At 30.0% G+C, this 15,639-nt stretch overlaps 1 protein-coding gene across 7 annotated transcripts in view; it reads left to right on the top strand.

The window, feature by feature from the left end:
• Oatp30B (Organic anion transporting polypeptide 30B) overlaps positions 1 to 12,876 on the top strand; it is a 235,110-nt gene extending 222,234 nt beyond the window's left edge. For 5 of the 7 annotated variants that reach the window (XM_074135386.1, XM_074135385.1, XM_074135387.1 and 2 more), the window contains 13 exons: positions 399 to 615; positions 2,322 to 2,483; positions 3,378 to 3,575; positions 4,480 to 4,587; positions 4,671 to 4,780; positions 4,879 to 5,017; positions 5,955 to 6,119; positions 6,217 to 6,415; positions 6,491 to 6,663; positions 7,500 to 7,692; positions 7,794 to 7,982; positions 8,098 to 8,255; positions 9,364 to 12,876. In XM_074135386.1, coding sequence (XP_073991487.1) covers positions 399 to 615; positions 2,322 to 2,483; positions 3,378 to 3,575; positions 4,480 to 4,587; positions 4,671 to 4,780; positions 4,879 to 5,017; positions 5,955 to 6,119; positions 6,217 to 6,415; positions 6,491 to 6,663; positions 7,500 to 7,692; positions 7,794 to 7,982; positions 8,098 to 8,255; positions 9,364 to 9,464 — 2,112 coding nt within the window. In that variant the 3' untranslated portion in view covers positions 9,465 to 12,876. Of the gene's footprint in view, positions 1 to 398; positions 616 to 2,321; positions 2,484 to 3,377; positions 3,576 to 4,479; positions 4,588 to 4,670; positions 4,781 to 4,878; positions 5,018 to 5,954; positions 6,120 to 6,216; positions 6,416 to 6,490; positions 6,664 to 7,499; positions 7,693 to 7,793; positions 7,983 to 8,097; positions 8,256 to 8,329 lie in introns of all 7 variants that reach the window. The other 2 variants (XM_074135391.1, XM_074135390.1) reach the window with 2 other exon arrangements.
• Positions 12,877 to 15,639: the final 2,763 nt, after the last annotated feature.

Genomic DNA, 15,639 nt, shown 5'->3' with positions numbered 1-15,639 from the left:
TAAATGCAATATTTACACTTTATCATACACTCTTATTTCATTGACTTGAATTTATTGTGTTTTTCATAATTTGTAAACAATTAATTGTCTCAAAACTTTAATTAAGTTTAGTCATTGCTTGTCCAACTGGTCTTCATGAATTTTCAAATAGCCAATCATAGTTTGTGAGTTGTAAAGTGTGAATATTTGCAAATTATTTAGTAAATTGGTTTATGTTATTAAAAATTCTATTAACATTAATATTTATTTAATGTTGGTGAAACCCATTTAGATGTAAACAAATTAATACTGAAAAAATAAATAATAACAGATTTTTTTTAAAAAATATATATATATAGTTATTATAATTATTAATTAGTTACTCTTGTCAGAGACTATTATATAATAATTTGTTTCAGGTTTTTGTGCTTCTGTTATCATTCCTAGTGACCTTGCAGCAAGCGTTAAGCTCAGGTTACATTAATTCTGTTATAACCACTATAGAGAAAAGATTTGAAATTCCCAGCAGTCTTTCAGGCCTTATAGCATCATCGTATGAAATAGGCAATGTAATAACAGTAATATTTGTCAGCTATCTTGGCTCAAGAAGGCACATTCCAGTTTGGATTGGTATAGGTAGGCTAATTTTTGTTTTACAAATTTTATTTTATAAATATTGCTAGATATATAATTTTTTGTTTTTGAGATCGTTAAAATTTATTAAAAGAATAAAAAGAAGGTTCTGGTCAATTTCATTTTGTAAGGCATACCGTTCATACGAGTATATATAAAGGAAGAAGAGGGAGTTCACAAAGCGTGTTACCGTGTCATGGCAGTTTTAATGAAGCACTGAAGCAAGGAAACAAGTCTGCGCTCTAATTGAACTCCCAGTTGAGACACCTTAATTTAAATTTCATGTAATACAGCCAAGCAAATAACTACATCACATAATAAACTTCAGAAAAGAGAAATTCACTAAATGTTCTAAGAGAGTTTTACTGTACTTAGAATTCATTCTTCTGCCAAATGATGTTGTTGCTAATTTTATTATTCTTTATTAATTGATTGCTATAACGTTGATTGCGTAATTTAAGTATGCTATAATAACCGCTTATTTTATTTGTTATAAAATTAATTCCAAAAGTCGAGAATTCATAAAGAAAAACTAAAGCAAAAACACATTTTTTGTTTATCTTAATTTGCTTTTAATTACCAAATTTTCAGCATATATTTGGTTTTTATTCTTAACTACAGAACAGTACGATAGACTTAAATACATTCATTTAATGTATCCTCAGAATGTATTAAATAAATTTTCACACAAATAGGCCCTTGAATGATAGTGACAAGCCTAGGTATGCAAATAGGTCAAGTTTGATTTTGAGTTCATGGACTGAATGTGAACAGACAAGACAGAAGACACACCAACCCTGTAATGTTAAATATTACTTTGTAAACTAGCCCTGAAGATGACCTAGTCCCTAGGTCGAAAGCTCGGCAGAATAAATGTATCACGAGTGAAACTGGCAATTATTGAAACTGTGAATCAGTCACCAAAAATAATGAACAGCAATACAAAAAGACATTTACTTTTGGAAATTTTATAGCAACTTTTCATTTAAATAATTTTTATTAAAACATTAAATACATTTTTATTAATATTTTTTAGTAATCACAGAAAACTTTGCTGGCCATTTTCATTATTATATACTTTTATTGAACTAACTTTAAAATTATCTTAGAGCTTCAGAAATATCAATAAATAGGTATTTTATCCCTAATTAAAATTACTGTTCTAATTTATCCTCATCGTGCTCTTCATTTTACCATTTATGAACAATCAAATATTTACACTCGCTCAATCACGCATCAAAATAGAGACAGAGATCGTAAGAATTACTTCTAATAAACCCTAAACCTTCATCCTGCCAAATTTTATCAAATTCGGGCTAAAAATGGCTCATTTGTTTTATTATATCAATTTAAGAAAGAAGGATTAACGCTTTCGATTTCGGGGTTCAAATCCATTTGCTAGCCCTTAGATTTTCTTTTCGTTGGAGTTTCTTTCTTCTTACTAATGGTTAATGCTGTCTATAACGAGAGAACACTGTCTGGAGGCAGAAAGTGCGTTGAAAAAGGACTTGAAGGCGATCTCAGCTCTTGAAATTAAAATTATAATAAATTTTGTTTTTATTATTCAGGTTTTTATATTTGAACAAACGCTGTATTTGTAAATTTTCAAGTTGAAAAATTACCACTTTATATCTGTTAATCTAGTTTTGCTTTTGTGAACTTTATTCAATCTTAACCAAAAATAAATAAATAAATAACCTTGTTTGCAGGTGCGGTGATAATGGGCGTTGGATCGTTAGTGTTCATGGTACCACACTTCACAGCCGAGCCACATTCTAGTTCTATTATAGATACAAATTCTAGCTCTGACAATATTTGTAAAACTGTCTCTGTCAGAGAACAAGATATGGGCCTTGGACGGCTATCTTCAGGTAATAAGTCTATACAAAAACTATACATGCTCAAAATTACTTTAAATTTCAAAAACTGGTGAATAAAAATTTATTATTTGGACGTCTCCTAGTTCACAACTATCCTTCTGGAGATCGAAGACAAATTTTCACATCTGCAAAAAGAGCACAATTTTGCATAGTCTTTTGTAAACTGTATTCTTTGGTAAGTGGCAGCACTTACCTGGAATTCCTGTTTCCCATTTCTACCTAGTCCAGTCTTTAGCTGATGGTAGAAATTGAGAAGGCTTCGCTGTTGAATACATTTCGTAGATTTTCATGCATTATTTATTGAAGCTCGACTTGTTTTTTTTGAGCTTATTGCTTCAAATAAGGAGGATTCCTTTAGATAATCTTAGAGCTCTTCCCTACGGAGTTAGGGCTACCATATTCTACTAGTTGACGTTCTTCTCCTCTGGTAAAATCTCAGTGATGATGTTTCTGCTGTAATAGATATTCATATTGAAGACACTTTCTGGTAAACAATGTGTGAAGAAACTCGATTAGGTGCACGTCAAAAATAAAAAGAACATTAGTAGAGGAATCAAATCTTGATATCTTGAAAAAAAAAGTTTGCATTCCACATTAACCTAGTTACTGTGCATTGGGCGAAGATTTAAGATCCTTAGAAAAAAAAAAAACATTACTAACTACGGTAACTCCCCCTACTTACATTTAAATTAATAAAATTTGAGATATTATACAAGTTTTGATGCAAAAAGTATTTGGTTTGAATAATTAATTTTGTGCCGGATTGTACTTGATGTAGCAAGAAGAATCCCCAATAAAATGATGGTAGTAAACAAACGAAGGTTATCACTTATGTTTTAAAATTAACCTTACTTATTTTCTTTCACTTATTTTCTAATGTTACAGGCCTATCTGCACCTCCTTTAGCGCCCCACAATAATTTGCGAGAAAACTGTATTGAAGGTACTCCATCCACAACGGGACCAGTTTTACTGTTCCTTCTAGCACAATTATTATTGGGTTGCGGAGGTTCACCACTTTTTACCTTAGGCACCACCTATATAGATGATCACGTCAAGTCTGAAAATGCCTCAATTTATATTGGTAATATTCTTTTGAACTATTTTTTATCAATATGTTATTTGTGGATTGTTAGCTTTTTTAATGGAGTCTCTAAACTATTGCCTCCGGGCCAAACTTATAGTCTGGTCTTTTAAAGGATTTATCCTGCTCATGTAATTACATTTTAAAATCACTTAAATACAATTGGCAATAACCGAAATGAGTTCCTCCAGCTTTGAGGTCATTATTTAAGTCAGTCTGTTTCAAAATAACTAGTGTTTTCAACTATTTATTGTTCCCACATACTTTTCTTGAAAAACGGTAGTTTAATATTAAATGATGCAGACTTGTTTTTTTGGGGGAAAGAGTTCCAGATTTTTCAGGCAACTGCTATCTTCTTACCAGCATAATTAGTGAATACCTTGTGACCATGGGTAAAAGAATATAGATAATCAAGTGAACATGTAAAGAGAGAGGTAAAGAAGTCTAGGGAAGAAAACTGGTGACTAGAGAGAACTGCTAGTGATCACTAACTGCTGCTAATTCTTTGGGGGAAAAAACACCTTTGTTTATGAGAAGAGGAATGACAAAGGAAGACGGAAAATCATTAAGAAAACTCTTCTTCGTCACAAGATAGAAGAGGAGAAATAAAAAAGAGGACAAAATATTTACATAAATTCTCCATTTATTTTTTTTAAGTACACGTTATTTAATAAACTTTAAATATTAAACGTAATTGATTCCAGAATTTATTGAACAAAATCGATTCCTGAATTTCGGTTTTCCATTTGAATCAAAGATATCCGAGCATTTTTTTTTCTTTAGGACCATATTTTTGATTGATTATTTGTTTAAAGTTTGGAGTCGAAAAGTTTGGAGAACCATATAATTTCTTTTTATTCTATGCCACATTTTACAATTAATTAATAAATATTTATTCCCAAAGGTTGCATGTATAGTATGGCAGCTTTTGGGCCAGTTTTAGGATTTTTACTAGGAGCTTATCTTTTATCATTCCACATGGATGCTTTGGCACGCTTCCCTCTCGAGATTGGTAAGTCTCCTACTTGACTTATTATATTTTAATTTTATTTATTTATTTAATTTTTTTTTTTTTTTTTTTTTTTTGTTCTGTAGATCCTGGAGATAAAAGTTGGGTCGGAATGTGGTGGGGCGGATTCCTTATCTGTGGACTACTTCTTGTAATTGTAGCTATTCCCTTCTTTTCATTCCCTAAAGTACTGACTGTAAGTTTTTTTTTGTTCACATACCTGATATCTTCCACATTGATTTAAATTAAATATAATTTATTTTAATTAAATATTTTCAAATTTGTAATGAACAGAGAGAAAAGGAAAAAATTCGTTTAATGGAAAAAAATGGGTTATGTGGAACGAATACTCAGAAGTCGTCCGCCGATGTTAACAATGCTATAGTTGCTACAAATTCTAAAAAAGACTCCGCCTATGGAAAGGATGTAAAAGGTAAGTAGCAACATTAATGATACAATAATAATATTCTTATTTCATCATAAGTACAATACAAAATTAATGGTGATTAGTAAATCATTATTAAAATTAAAATTGCTTCAGATAGGCGCTCGCTTTAAAGTCCTCAGCTTTGCCAAAAAGCATAGCATTATTTTGAGAAAAGTTAATTTCGAAATATAGTCCCCCTCCTGTAATCCCGTTGTGCACCAAACTCGGGCTGCGCGGACCTCTTGGCTTACTTGGTGATGAAAGCTTCTTCATCTAAATAAAAGGTCATTAATGACCGCTTTTTCAAAAATTGTTTGCCTTAGTAAAGATGTCTTAAATTCTAATGGATTGCAAATAATGTAAAATACCTGGAAATAGTGAATATTTATGCATTTTGTTCTCTATAAACCGTCTCTGCATCCTTACTGGAATTTTATTTTTCTAAGTAATTGTAATGATATACTCGTATGTGCTTGCTCCTGCAGCTTAGTGCTGAGTTCTTGTTAGTAATAAGGAATAATATGAACTAATATTATTATTAATTTGAAGATAGTTATTTATGTTAAGATATAAGTCTCGGTACCTATCTAAAAACTTATTTCTTATTTTGTAACAGTAGTTGTTGGACTGTTAATTATTGCATTAATTTTCTTTCTTTTTTATATGAGTAACTTTCTAAAGGAGTAATTAATACCCCCATTTAGTTACGCTGATCTCTCACGGTGAATCTCTTTGTTTTTTTTTTATCCTACTGATAGCTTCTGCGTTCTTGCCCGATATTTTTTGTCGTAGTCAATACCGCTCGAAAGGCGGCTCTCTGCCCTGAGAAGCCTCCAGGCGTCAATGGCTATAGATATTGCCTGATTTAATTTAAACAAAAAATAAATTTGTTGGTAATTCCTTGGATGTTAATGGTTTTTGTTTTTTACTTTTATTCTATCAGATATCCCCCGATCTATGTGGAGGCTAGTGTGCAATCCAATCTATGTAGTCACCTGTCTGGGAGCTTGCATGGAGCTGGTCATTGTGTCTGGTTTTGTGGTATTTTTGCCTAAATACTTGGAAACTCAGTTTAGCCTTGGAAAGAGTCAAGCCAGTGTTTTTACAGGTTAGTAAATTTTCGTTTCCTTATTATGAATTAATGCGGTAAAAGAGAAAATAAAAACTATAATTTTATGCTAAATATTTGTTTGTGTCTTTGGCAGGATCAATTGCAATACCTGGTGCTTGTATTGGAATCTTTATGGGCGGTTGTCTGCTTAAACGATTAGAGCTTAGACCAAAAGGCGCCGTGCAATTTGTACTTATATCGAACACTGTATGCTTAGCATGTTACGCTTTACTATTTTTCTTGGGTTGTGACAACGTTAAAATGGCAGGGACAACTATACCTTACACTAATAAGTAAATATTTATCTTATTTATTTACTATAAATTTCTGTTTTTTATTAGATTAATTTCAATTTGATTTGTTTTAAGTACTCGAGGTGAACCGTTCCAAGTAAACCTTACAGCGGCCTGCAACTTTGGATGTGAATGCCATACCACCGATGTGGAACCAGTCTGTGGTAACAATGGATTAACGTATTTTAGTCCGTGTCATGCTGGTTGTACTGCACTCTCTTCAAGATCAAATTATACCAATTGTGCCTGTGAGTTTTTGGTTTCATTTTTATTCTTGTATTTCTTTTATTAAGAATTATTTATTACTTCTTGCTGTTCATTAAATAATCACCATCCAGTATTCTATATTCCTGAGACGTGTAGCACTTACCCTGTACAGAAATCCAGTGAATTATTATTTATAATCATTCCAATCTTATCCAGAAAATGAATTACTTCGCTTAAACTTCATGAAAAGCAACGCTTGCATGTCTCCTTGCGATTCCTTAAAAGCGGTTATAGCCCCATTTTCAAAAGAAAGTATCGTAACACAGATCATGTAAAAAATCAATCTTTAGCCAAAAACAGTCCCTAAAATGTTCAAAATTACATTCCTAGATTAATTGTTCGGTAGTTACCGCAATGCTCCAGCGGCTACAATTATCCAATTGTCATTTGATGAACCAGTTTCTAACAAGTGATAAATTTCAGATACCGATACGTTACAGCATCTTTGATGGGTTATATACTGTTAAATTTTTAGTTAAATTCCAAAAGCATGTAGATTTAAATACTTTTGTTGAACTCACTAGCTGAATAGTCATGATTCGTTACATAAGACATCTTTATTTTGACGTATAATTGGTCTTATAAAGAAAATAACGTTACATTTTATTTAAAAATTATTTTAGAATTGAAATTTGAAAACAAAATCAGTTTCATTTTATATATTATATGAAAAACGAAATAAAATCAATTATTTTAGTAGTAAATACGGCAAAAGGTAATAAAGGCCTTGGTTATGTATAGCAAATCGAATCTAGAACCAGCCTTCTAACTAAATAATCATATGTTTTGTGACGTTAAGAATTTTCATTGTTTACAGGTATACACGGCAACGTGAGCAGTATTAGTACGGCTCCAATATTAGACTTTGCTGAAGTGACAGTGGTGCCCGTGGCTACAGCTGGTCCGTGTAATTCGCCATGCCATACAATCTTTCCATTTCTAATACTTTTATTCTTTATGACATTCGTTGTAGCCGTCACTCAAATGCCTTTACTTATGATAGTTTTAAGGTAAAGTTTTATTATTTGGTTATTAGGATCCATAGTAATTTTCTAATAGTTAGTAATGATTCGATGTGTACAATATATGTGTGTTTTTATTATTATTATAGATCAGTAAATGAAGAAGAGAGATCATTTGCTCTTGGGATGCAGTTTGTCATTTTCAGATTATTTGGTTATATACCAGCTCCAATACTTTTTGGCAACCTTATAGATTCAACGTGTCTATTTTGGAAGTCAACATGCGGTGAAAAAGGAGGGCGTTGCCTTTTATACGATATAGAACAATTTAGATACAGGTTAGTAGACAATGTTATTATTTTTTTAAAAGGTCAATTTGTCACAAGCCTCATTAATGTTTAGTGCTTATATTTTTGTTTTTATAATATTTAGTCAAGCATAATATTATTTTAGGTATGTTGGCTTATGTGCTGGTATAAAGTTGCTGGCACTGTCTCTGTTTTTAATTGATTGGTGGCTGGTGAGACGAAGGACTCATCTAGATGAGTCCCAACCAGTGATCACCGTAACCGATCTCGTAACGTCTGGTTCTATTATCAGTTTGGACAAGTGTAAGTAATTTATTATTTATTTATAATATTATTAAATTTTGCTAAATTTATCTAATATAGATTGTAACTTGAAGCGAATTGTTTCTCTGGCGAATTGAATCGTGACGTATTTTGAAAAGACCAATCAAATGGGTGCTTTAAATTACAGGAAACTTTGCCTACTCCGAAAAGTTAAATGGTAATTTAAGGAGAAAAAGTTAAGTAAATCACAGGTTATTTTTTATTGAAAAAGTTTAGCAAAAGCTAAGCAAAATTTGCAAGATCAGTTCTTTAACCTGAGGCCATTTTGTTCAATTAAAATTTCACAATGATGTAATTTGTTGCCAATAAAGTCGGAAATTTTCATTGTCAAAGATTTTTTTTTTTTTCTTTAATCATTTGATTAGTGTAAACTATGTTGAATTGGTCTCTAGTTCAGGAAAAAGTTGAACTAAACTGGACATTTGATCACGCAATGGAAGAGTATCAGAAGACAGTGTTGTTCAGCTTCTCTTTGTCAGTTGCTGCATAGTTTTTTACTTCCAAGAAAATTGCTGGGTTACCGGTGATCCTTCGTGGGAATTCAAACCGATGGTTTCTCTACAAAGTCTTGGACTGTAAAGGCAAACATAAAAAAAAAAAAAAAAATAGAAAATTTCAGATTTTACTTAGAAATATGCCTTTTAATTATAGTTTTCTGATCTTGGATGGAACATGATTTATTTACAATAACAGATGATAATAGATTAAACAGAAGGTTGAAGGTACTAGGTTAAAGGAAGCACTGTTTTCAAAAATGTTTTTTGGGCGGCCAAAAAGTTCAAATAAAAGTAAACAAAAATTTGAGGAAATAAATTGAAATTTGTGCGTTTTTTTAAGTATTTTTATTAACTAACAAACATTTATTAGTACTTAAATCAAGCACTATTATTTTGCTTTGTCCAATGAACTTGAACTTTGTTAAAGTGAATAGGCTACACTTTTTTTTAAGTTCTTAATGGTTCTTGACCAAAATCTCCATTCTTTTTTATTCACCTAGATATTGTTTCACTAATTTTCCCAAGTTTTAAAGTTTAATTTAACTAAGAAGAAAAGTATTAATTTTGTAAATTTTCATCTTTTTTAATAGTATTCGAGGAGAAAGCGCCAACATTATCAGCCTCGAGTACCCAAAGTGGTGAAAGATCAATGGAAATAATAAGCCAATCAGAAGCGGAAGTCAGCACATAATTTTTACTGACTTTGTATAGAAAAATAAACAAATCCGTATAATTGCTCAACCCGTCAATTTAGATTATTTTGTTGATGTTCAAGATTTTGTTAATCTATATTCAAGATTTTGAATAAAAGAGGTATAATTTATATTAATGTGTGTGTGTGAGTGAAAAAAAAAGAAAAAAGATTTTTATAAAAATGAACAAAATACAAAAAGAAAATCAATTGAGCCGAAAGGTTTATTATTAATATTATGCGATTTAATATTAATATTGGGCATCCTTTATTTGATTAAAATGAAAGCCTAGATTGTAAATACTTATGAATACAGGTTTAATACAGATGATAAATATATTTATGATTAAAAGGAGGAAGAAAAATTCTTGTTTTAAAAAGAAAATATAGATGTGTAAATTATAAAAACGGAGCAAAAAGAAAAAGTAATATTTTTAGCCTATTTTTAAAAGGTGTGTTCGTATGGTCCATTAGTTTGACTTAATTTTTTCCCTCCCCCTTAAAAGACAAAAAGAGAACAGAATACCTTTTTTTTTAAATACGTGAATTAAAATAATGTGACTGTGATTTTGTTTTTTATTATATCTTATATTTGTTTTTTTTGTAGATTATTGTAATTGTCTTTACTTTAGAACATATTTCAATTCAGTTTCTTTTTTTGTACTTAAAATTTCTTTTATAGTTTAGTTTTCTTTTCTTGAAATATAAATATTACTACATTTTGTTTTAACCTGCGCTTGTGATCGGTACACAAATAATAAATTTTATATCCGAATATGTGTTGCGAAAAGTGATATGTATTACAGTAAAAGTGTGAAGATTTAGTAAAATTCTAGGGAGTTTTTCTAATAATTATATATAATTAAATGTACTTGTATATTAACAGCAATACTTCAGAAAAATTTGCTATTCATAAGAGATAATAGTTGAAAATTCCTCAATGGCGACCTACCTTAGGGCCAGAAAATAGGTCATTCGCCTGGATGAAATGTAAAGTTTGGCATCACTCCCTTATTGACTTTCATAGATTTTTTCAAGTAAGAATAATGTTTATTGATTAGTCGGCCTTTTTTCATTTTTTAAAAGAAAAACTCAAATGAGGTCCTTAACCCATCTTCCCTCTGAAATCTGCTGGAGATGACCTTACCAGGTTAGTGCTCTGTCTTCTATTTCTCTGCTACATCACTCGGTGACTCCTACGGTTTTTTAATGTTTTATTTCTTATTTTTCCAGTTCTTGAATGGCATAAACTTCTCCTACTAGAATATATCTTCGTCCACGTTGCTTTTTGGTCGATGTTTTTGTAAGCAATAGGAATTATACTCTTTTTGACAGGAGGAAATTATACTCTTTGTCCCTCTTTCTATCTGTACAGAAGAGGGTGCTGGATGCTACAAAAAAATCTCATTTAATAGCTTTCCTTCTATTCTGTATTTTCCATTTTGGCGTTTACTTCTTTTTTTAAACATAGTTTACATTTATCTACGCTGTCGAACTGGTATCCCAAGTCGTCTTAACATCCATGAACTGCAGCTTTCTGCAGAATTTTATGTACTGTCTCCATCATCATTTTGGCCAATCCTAGTCGAGCATATACATCATTTAGTTTAGTTAAAAGAGATGTCTAACAAACTTTGATGGTGTTCAAAATACGGAGTGTACATCGATGATATTCTCTATAAGGATGCTTCCTTACCTTTCTACAGTTCTTATCGTTGTTGTGAAGGAGCCGAACAAAGATTTTCACCATCTCTAATAGAGTGAGGAAACTTCAAAAAATATGTCTATCTCTAGCCAACATATTCACTTACCTATCTCAATTCGAATTCTTTTCTGTTTAGATGTACAACTGTGGCTCTAGAGGCTCTCTAAATATTTTTTTATATTATTATATTTCAAAAAGTGACATGCAATAGAATTGCTAAAATTACCACATTATGCAGTCTACAATTATTTAGTCGTGATTCGTGCGATTCCTCTCTTTAAATTAGTTTACACTACCTAAAAACCATTTATTACCTGGTATTTTGGGGATAAGAGAGTAAATTCCTAAATTTACTAGAGCTTTATACTTTTACTGTAGGTAAGTATATAATAAATACTAATATATTTATAAATGTATACATGTAAATTAGTTATTAAGTGCACTTTGCACGGTGCCTTAAATGTATAAATTGCTAGTTTAAAAAACTAATAAGCATTGCAGAAAAAAATAAAAATACACTTAATATTTTATAGATTTATTTTACATTAGCGCTAGAAAAATATTTTTTAATTTACTTAATAATCCGCTATTTAAAACAGATACAATAATACAACTAAAAGACAGCACATTAAAATTAGCACAATAAAATTATTTGAATGAATAAATATATATAAATATAAAACAGGAAAATATACGAGATAAGCTTGTAAATAGTAGAGAGGATCCAAGTGGCTTCCACCCTATACAAAATACGAAAAAAAAACTACATATTTATCAGGTTAATTTTTTTAATTAATTAAATAAATACTTTTTTATTATTATAAGAAGTATGTATTGTAATCAAAACATTACCGAATTATGACGAAATAATAAAAATAAACAAAATATGTGAAAGAAAAAGTATTCATCAAATGAACGTTTTTAATTTATATTAAGAATTTTTAGTACTGATGAGTATGTGTTACAATTTATTGTGTTATCGTTTTTTATTTAATTAATAAATATTAAAGAAAATCATCGTTTATAAGAATCTTTTAATTTTATTGTTAATAGTTAATTGTTAGTAAATAGATAATTAAATGAAGAATAAACTTACCACTGAGTAGAAAAAAAAAATAAATGTCTTTTAAAATAGAAAACTAGTTCAATAATATATTTATTTAAAAATCTTAATTACTAGATCAATTATTTAGGGGCTGTTTTTTACTTTAATAAAGTTGTTTAATGAAGATTTTTAAACAGAGAAAGGAAAAAATTAATAATAGAAAAAAAAAAAATTTTTTTTTAAATGTTCCGCAAAATACAAAAAAATAAATAAAATGCTGCGTTCTAATTTTTAAACAAATAACTCAAGCAGCCTTTTGATACTTCTGGCAATTTTTTTTTTTTCAACAAAATCTTAATAAGTGCAGAATGCTTTGCTGCATTCACAATTAATAAAGTAAAAAAATGTTTAAAATACAATCAGTTACTTTGTATTTTTATTCTTAAATAATTAAATTAAACAAATTATAGGGTCCCCGGAATGTGGACATATCATTAACTTAGAAACAAAACAATTAAAAATAATGGATAAATATTCAAATGGTAAACTTATTTTTTAACTATTTGTTTTACATTCTTATATTGTTATAATTATTAATGTTTGAATGTATAGCAAATAGCCTGTGCACAGTTGATTGTAAATAAAAAATTATGTGAAACAAAGAGTGTGGCTTATTTTTATTGTTTTTTTATTTTTAGACAGCCGACGTCTAAGCCTTGTCAAAAGAGTTCGCTTCTAACGAAGACTTGGAAATCAACCAGTCAAAATACAGTGTTATAAAGTGGGTGGGCTCTTCCCATTTTTTAGTGTATTAGTAGTTGGCTGGCTACTGAGAGGAGTTTAAATGGAGCTGCGAGTTTAAATATCTGAGAGTCAGAATACAGCCATCAAGATAAACTGTTCTCGATGTTGAAATACAAATAGCTAACAATGTAAAAAGAGATCGTAGTAATGTTACTGGGGGTACGTACAGGTTGAGTCCTTGTCATTACTTTTAGCTGGTACATGATGTTATATCGAAAAAGTAAAAGAAGCTGTAAGTGCATTTATTAAATATTTATGTTTAGCTAAAGTAAAAAAGCAGAGTGTGAAATCTGGTGTGAGTACGCTTATAGCGTGAATGCATGCTCGAACTGGTTAGTCTATTTTCTACAATAAAGCAATCCGTTGATGTCGAAAGATTTACCGCTTTGGTTCGCTGCTTTTTTTTCAATAATGCGAATAAATTTTGTCGCCAATTCATTTTCATACTTTTTATGATTATTTCTATTCGTTCATTTCAATTCGTGGCGGTGTCCGGCTTCAGGGCTTCCCCTCGCTAATCCATTGCCTCAGAGTCTAGGGCTATTTGTTTCCATTAGTTTATTGCCAACATTTTTGTTTTAAATTGTATAATTTAAAAATAGATATATATTTAAATATATACATATGTATATTATGGAAAGAAAAATCATCTGTTCAAATCCTTAATAAAATATGGTGGATTTTCCAAAACAGCTGATGAAGTAGTTCGTATTCACTGTAGCCATTACACACACAGCTTCGGGTTTTTTTTATTTGCTTTTCTGTGCTGCGGCATGACTGCAGAGTTATCAGTTTCCTTGTAGAGGTATTCTTAATTAGCCCAATACTTTTAGCTGGTCCAATCCTTATAAATCAAGAAGAAATATAATGAATCCATATTTAGAGGCCAAGTTAAATAGTAACGACGTCCAAATTCGCTATAAATTTCTCACGTAAACATTTTAAACAAACATTAAAGACAAAGCAAAGACGAGGAATATTTATTATTAGTAACAATTTTATAAAATAATGTTATTAAAATTACATTTTTCCTCTAAAGTTCCTGTAATATGCGGGCTTGTAAAAAAGTATTTTTTTTTATAAATGAACAAGCGTTAGAAATGCAGATCTATACAGTTTAAAAAAAATTTGCCCATAACGTGATAGTTACAAAAATATGATGCAATTTAAACAAATCATCCAAGTTTTGAAAATTTATTTGATAAATAGAATCATATAAGGTTTTAGAAACAGTTATATGTTCAGTATCTATTTGTTTATCAAAAAAGTTTAAATAGTAAACAAAATTAGAAATCTTTTTGGGCTTGAATAAATGTGGTCTTGAAGTTTGGAAAATGGCAAAGAATAGAAACATCTTAATAAGAATTGCAGCTGTGAGTGGATGCAAATAAATTTTAGATTATATCAAATTACTGGTAACGCACATTCAGATATCGGAGAAGTTGCAGATCGGCTCAGTTGCAGAGTGACATCATTTTTGCTCATAAAAATAGAAAGTTTCTATTGATTTAAGCATCTTCAGTCAAGTTACTTGTAGGCTAAGAGATTTTTAAAGAATATATTCCACACTGGTTGCTCCAAAATTCATCTCTCACAAAATTATTTAAATAATTTTAAAAGATTGGTTGGTTATAATAAATAGCTTCTGATAAGAGTCGAAATTATTAATACATATTACATAATTCGATATTTGCACAATCTAAAGGGAAAATGCGTCAGAAATTTAAGACATGTACCTAAATAAGAGAAAATAGCTATCTTTAATAAAAATGAAAACTAAATCAACACTTGAATTATAGTTTTGGTTTTCGACCGCTGTTAATTGATGATTTTGGGAAATATGAGGTGGACAACAAATTTCTTTCTTCATACCAACGTTTCGGTAAATATATTACCTTCTTCAGAGTATTGTAAAATTTTTGGAGCCTAATGTTGGTGTCTGAAATGAGAGAATTTTTTTTTTTTAATTAATTTTAAGAACAGTTATGATGATGTAGCTAATAAACTCCACCAATTTTACAATATCGTAAAGAAGATAATATATTTACCAAAACGTTGAAGAAAGAACTTTTTTTGTGAATTTATTGACCGCACCTCCAATATTCCTCATAATCAAAAAATCTACACTATTATTACTAAAAATTAGAAATATTTAAGTTGACAAAAGTAGTTTTAAGGTACAGCAGTGCTTTCTAGCGGCGACTGCTTAAACTAAAAAGATGTATTTGAATTAGAACTAGTTCCAGCCATTGTCGCTAGGTAGCATGGGCATGTATGTTTGACACCTTTCCTTCCATATAAAGTAATAATAATGAATGTTATTAATTTTAAACAAATTACATAGATAGTCGAAATCATGCCATACCATATTTGTAAGAAATTCTTTGATTAAATTATTTTCATTCAAAGAAGTATTTTTATAGGATTACTACATTAATCTACTTTATCTAAAATTCTATTCCGAGTGCACTGCAAATAGGCAGCATTTTCTATTTCTCTACTCTAAATTTTCTAATTCACAACCTGCCTTGCATTCATTTTTTCAATGTACAGCTCAGTGTGTGCCTTTTCTCACAAATAGTGTTTGAACGATTAAAATTAAATTTTACTTAAATAATTAA

The sequence above is a fragment of the Rhodnius prolixus genome, unplaced genomic scaffold, assembly GCF_049639745.1.
Source record: "Rhodnius prolixus isolate KJV_2025 unplaced genomic scaffold, Rpr scaffold_5, whole genome shotgun sequence".
Lineage (NCBI taxonomy): Eukaryota > Metazoa > Arthropoda > Insecta > Hemiptera > Reduviidae > Rhodnius > Rhodnius prolixus.
The sequence above is the reverse complement of the archived record's forward strand: the minus strand, read 5'-3'. Positions and strand labels throughout refer to the sequence as shown.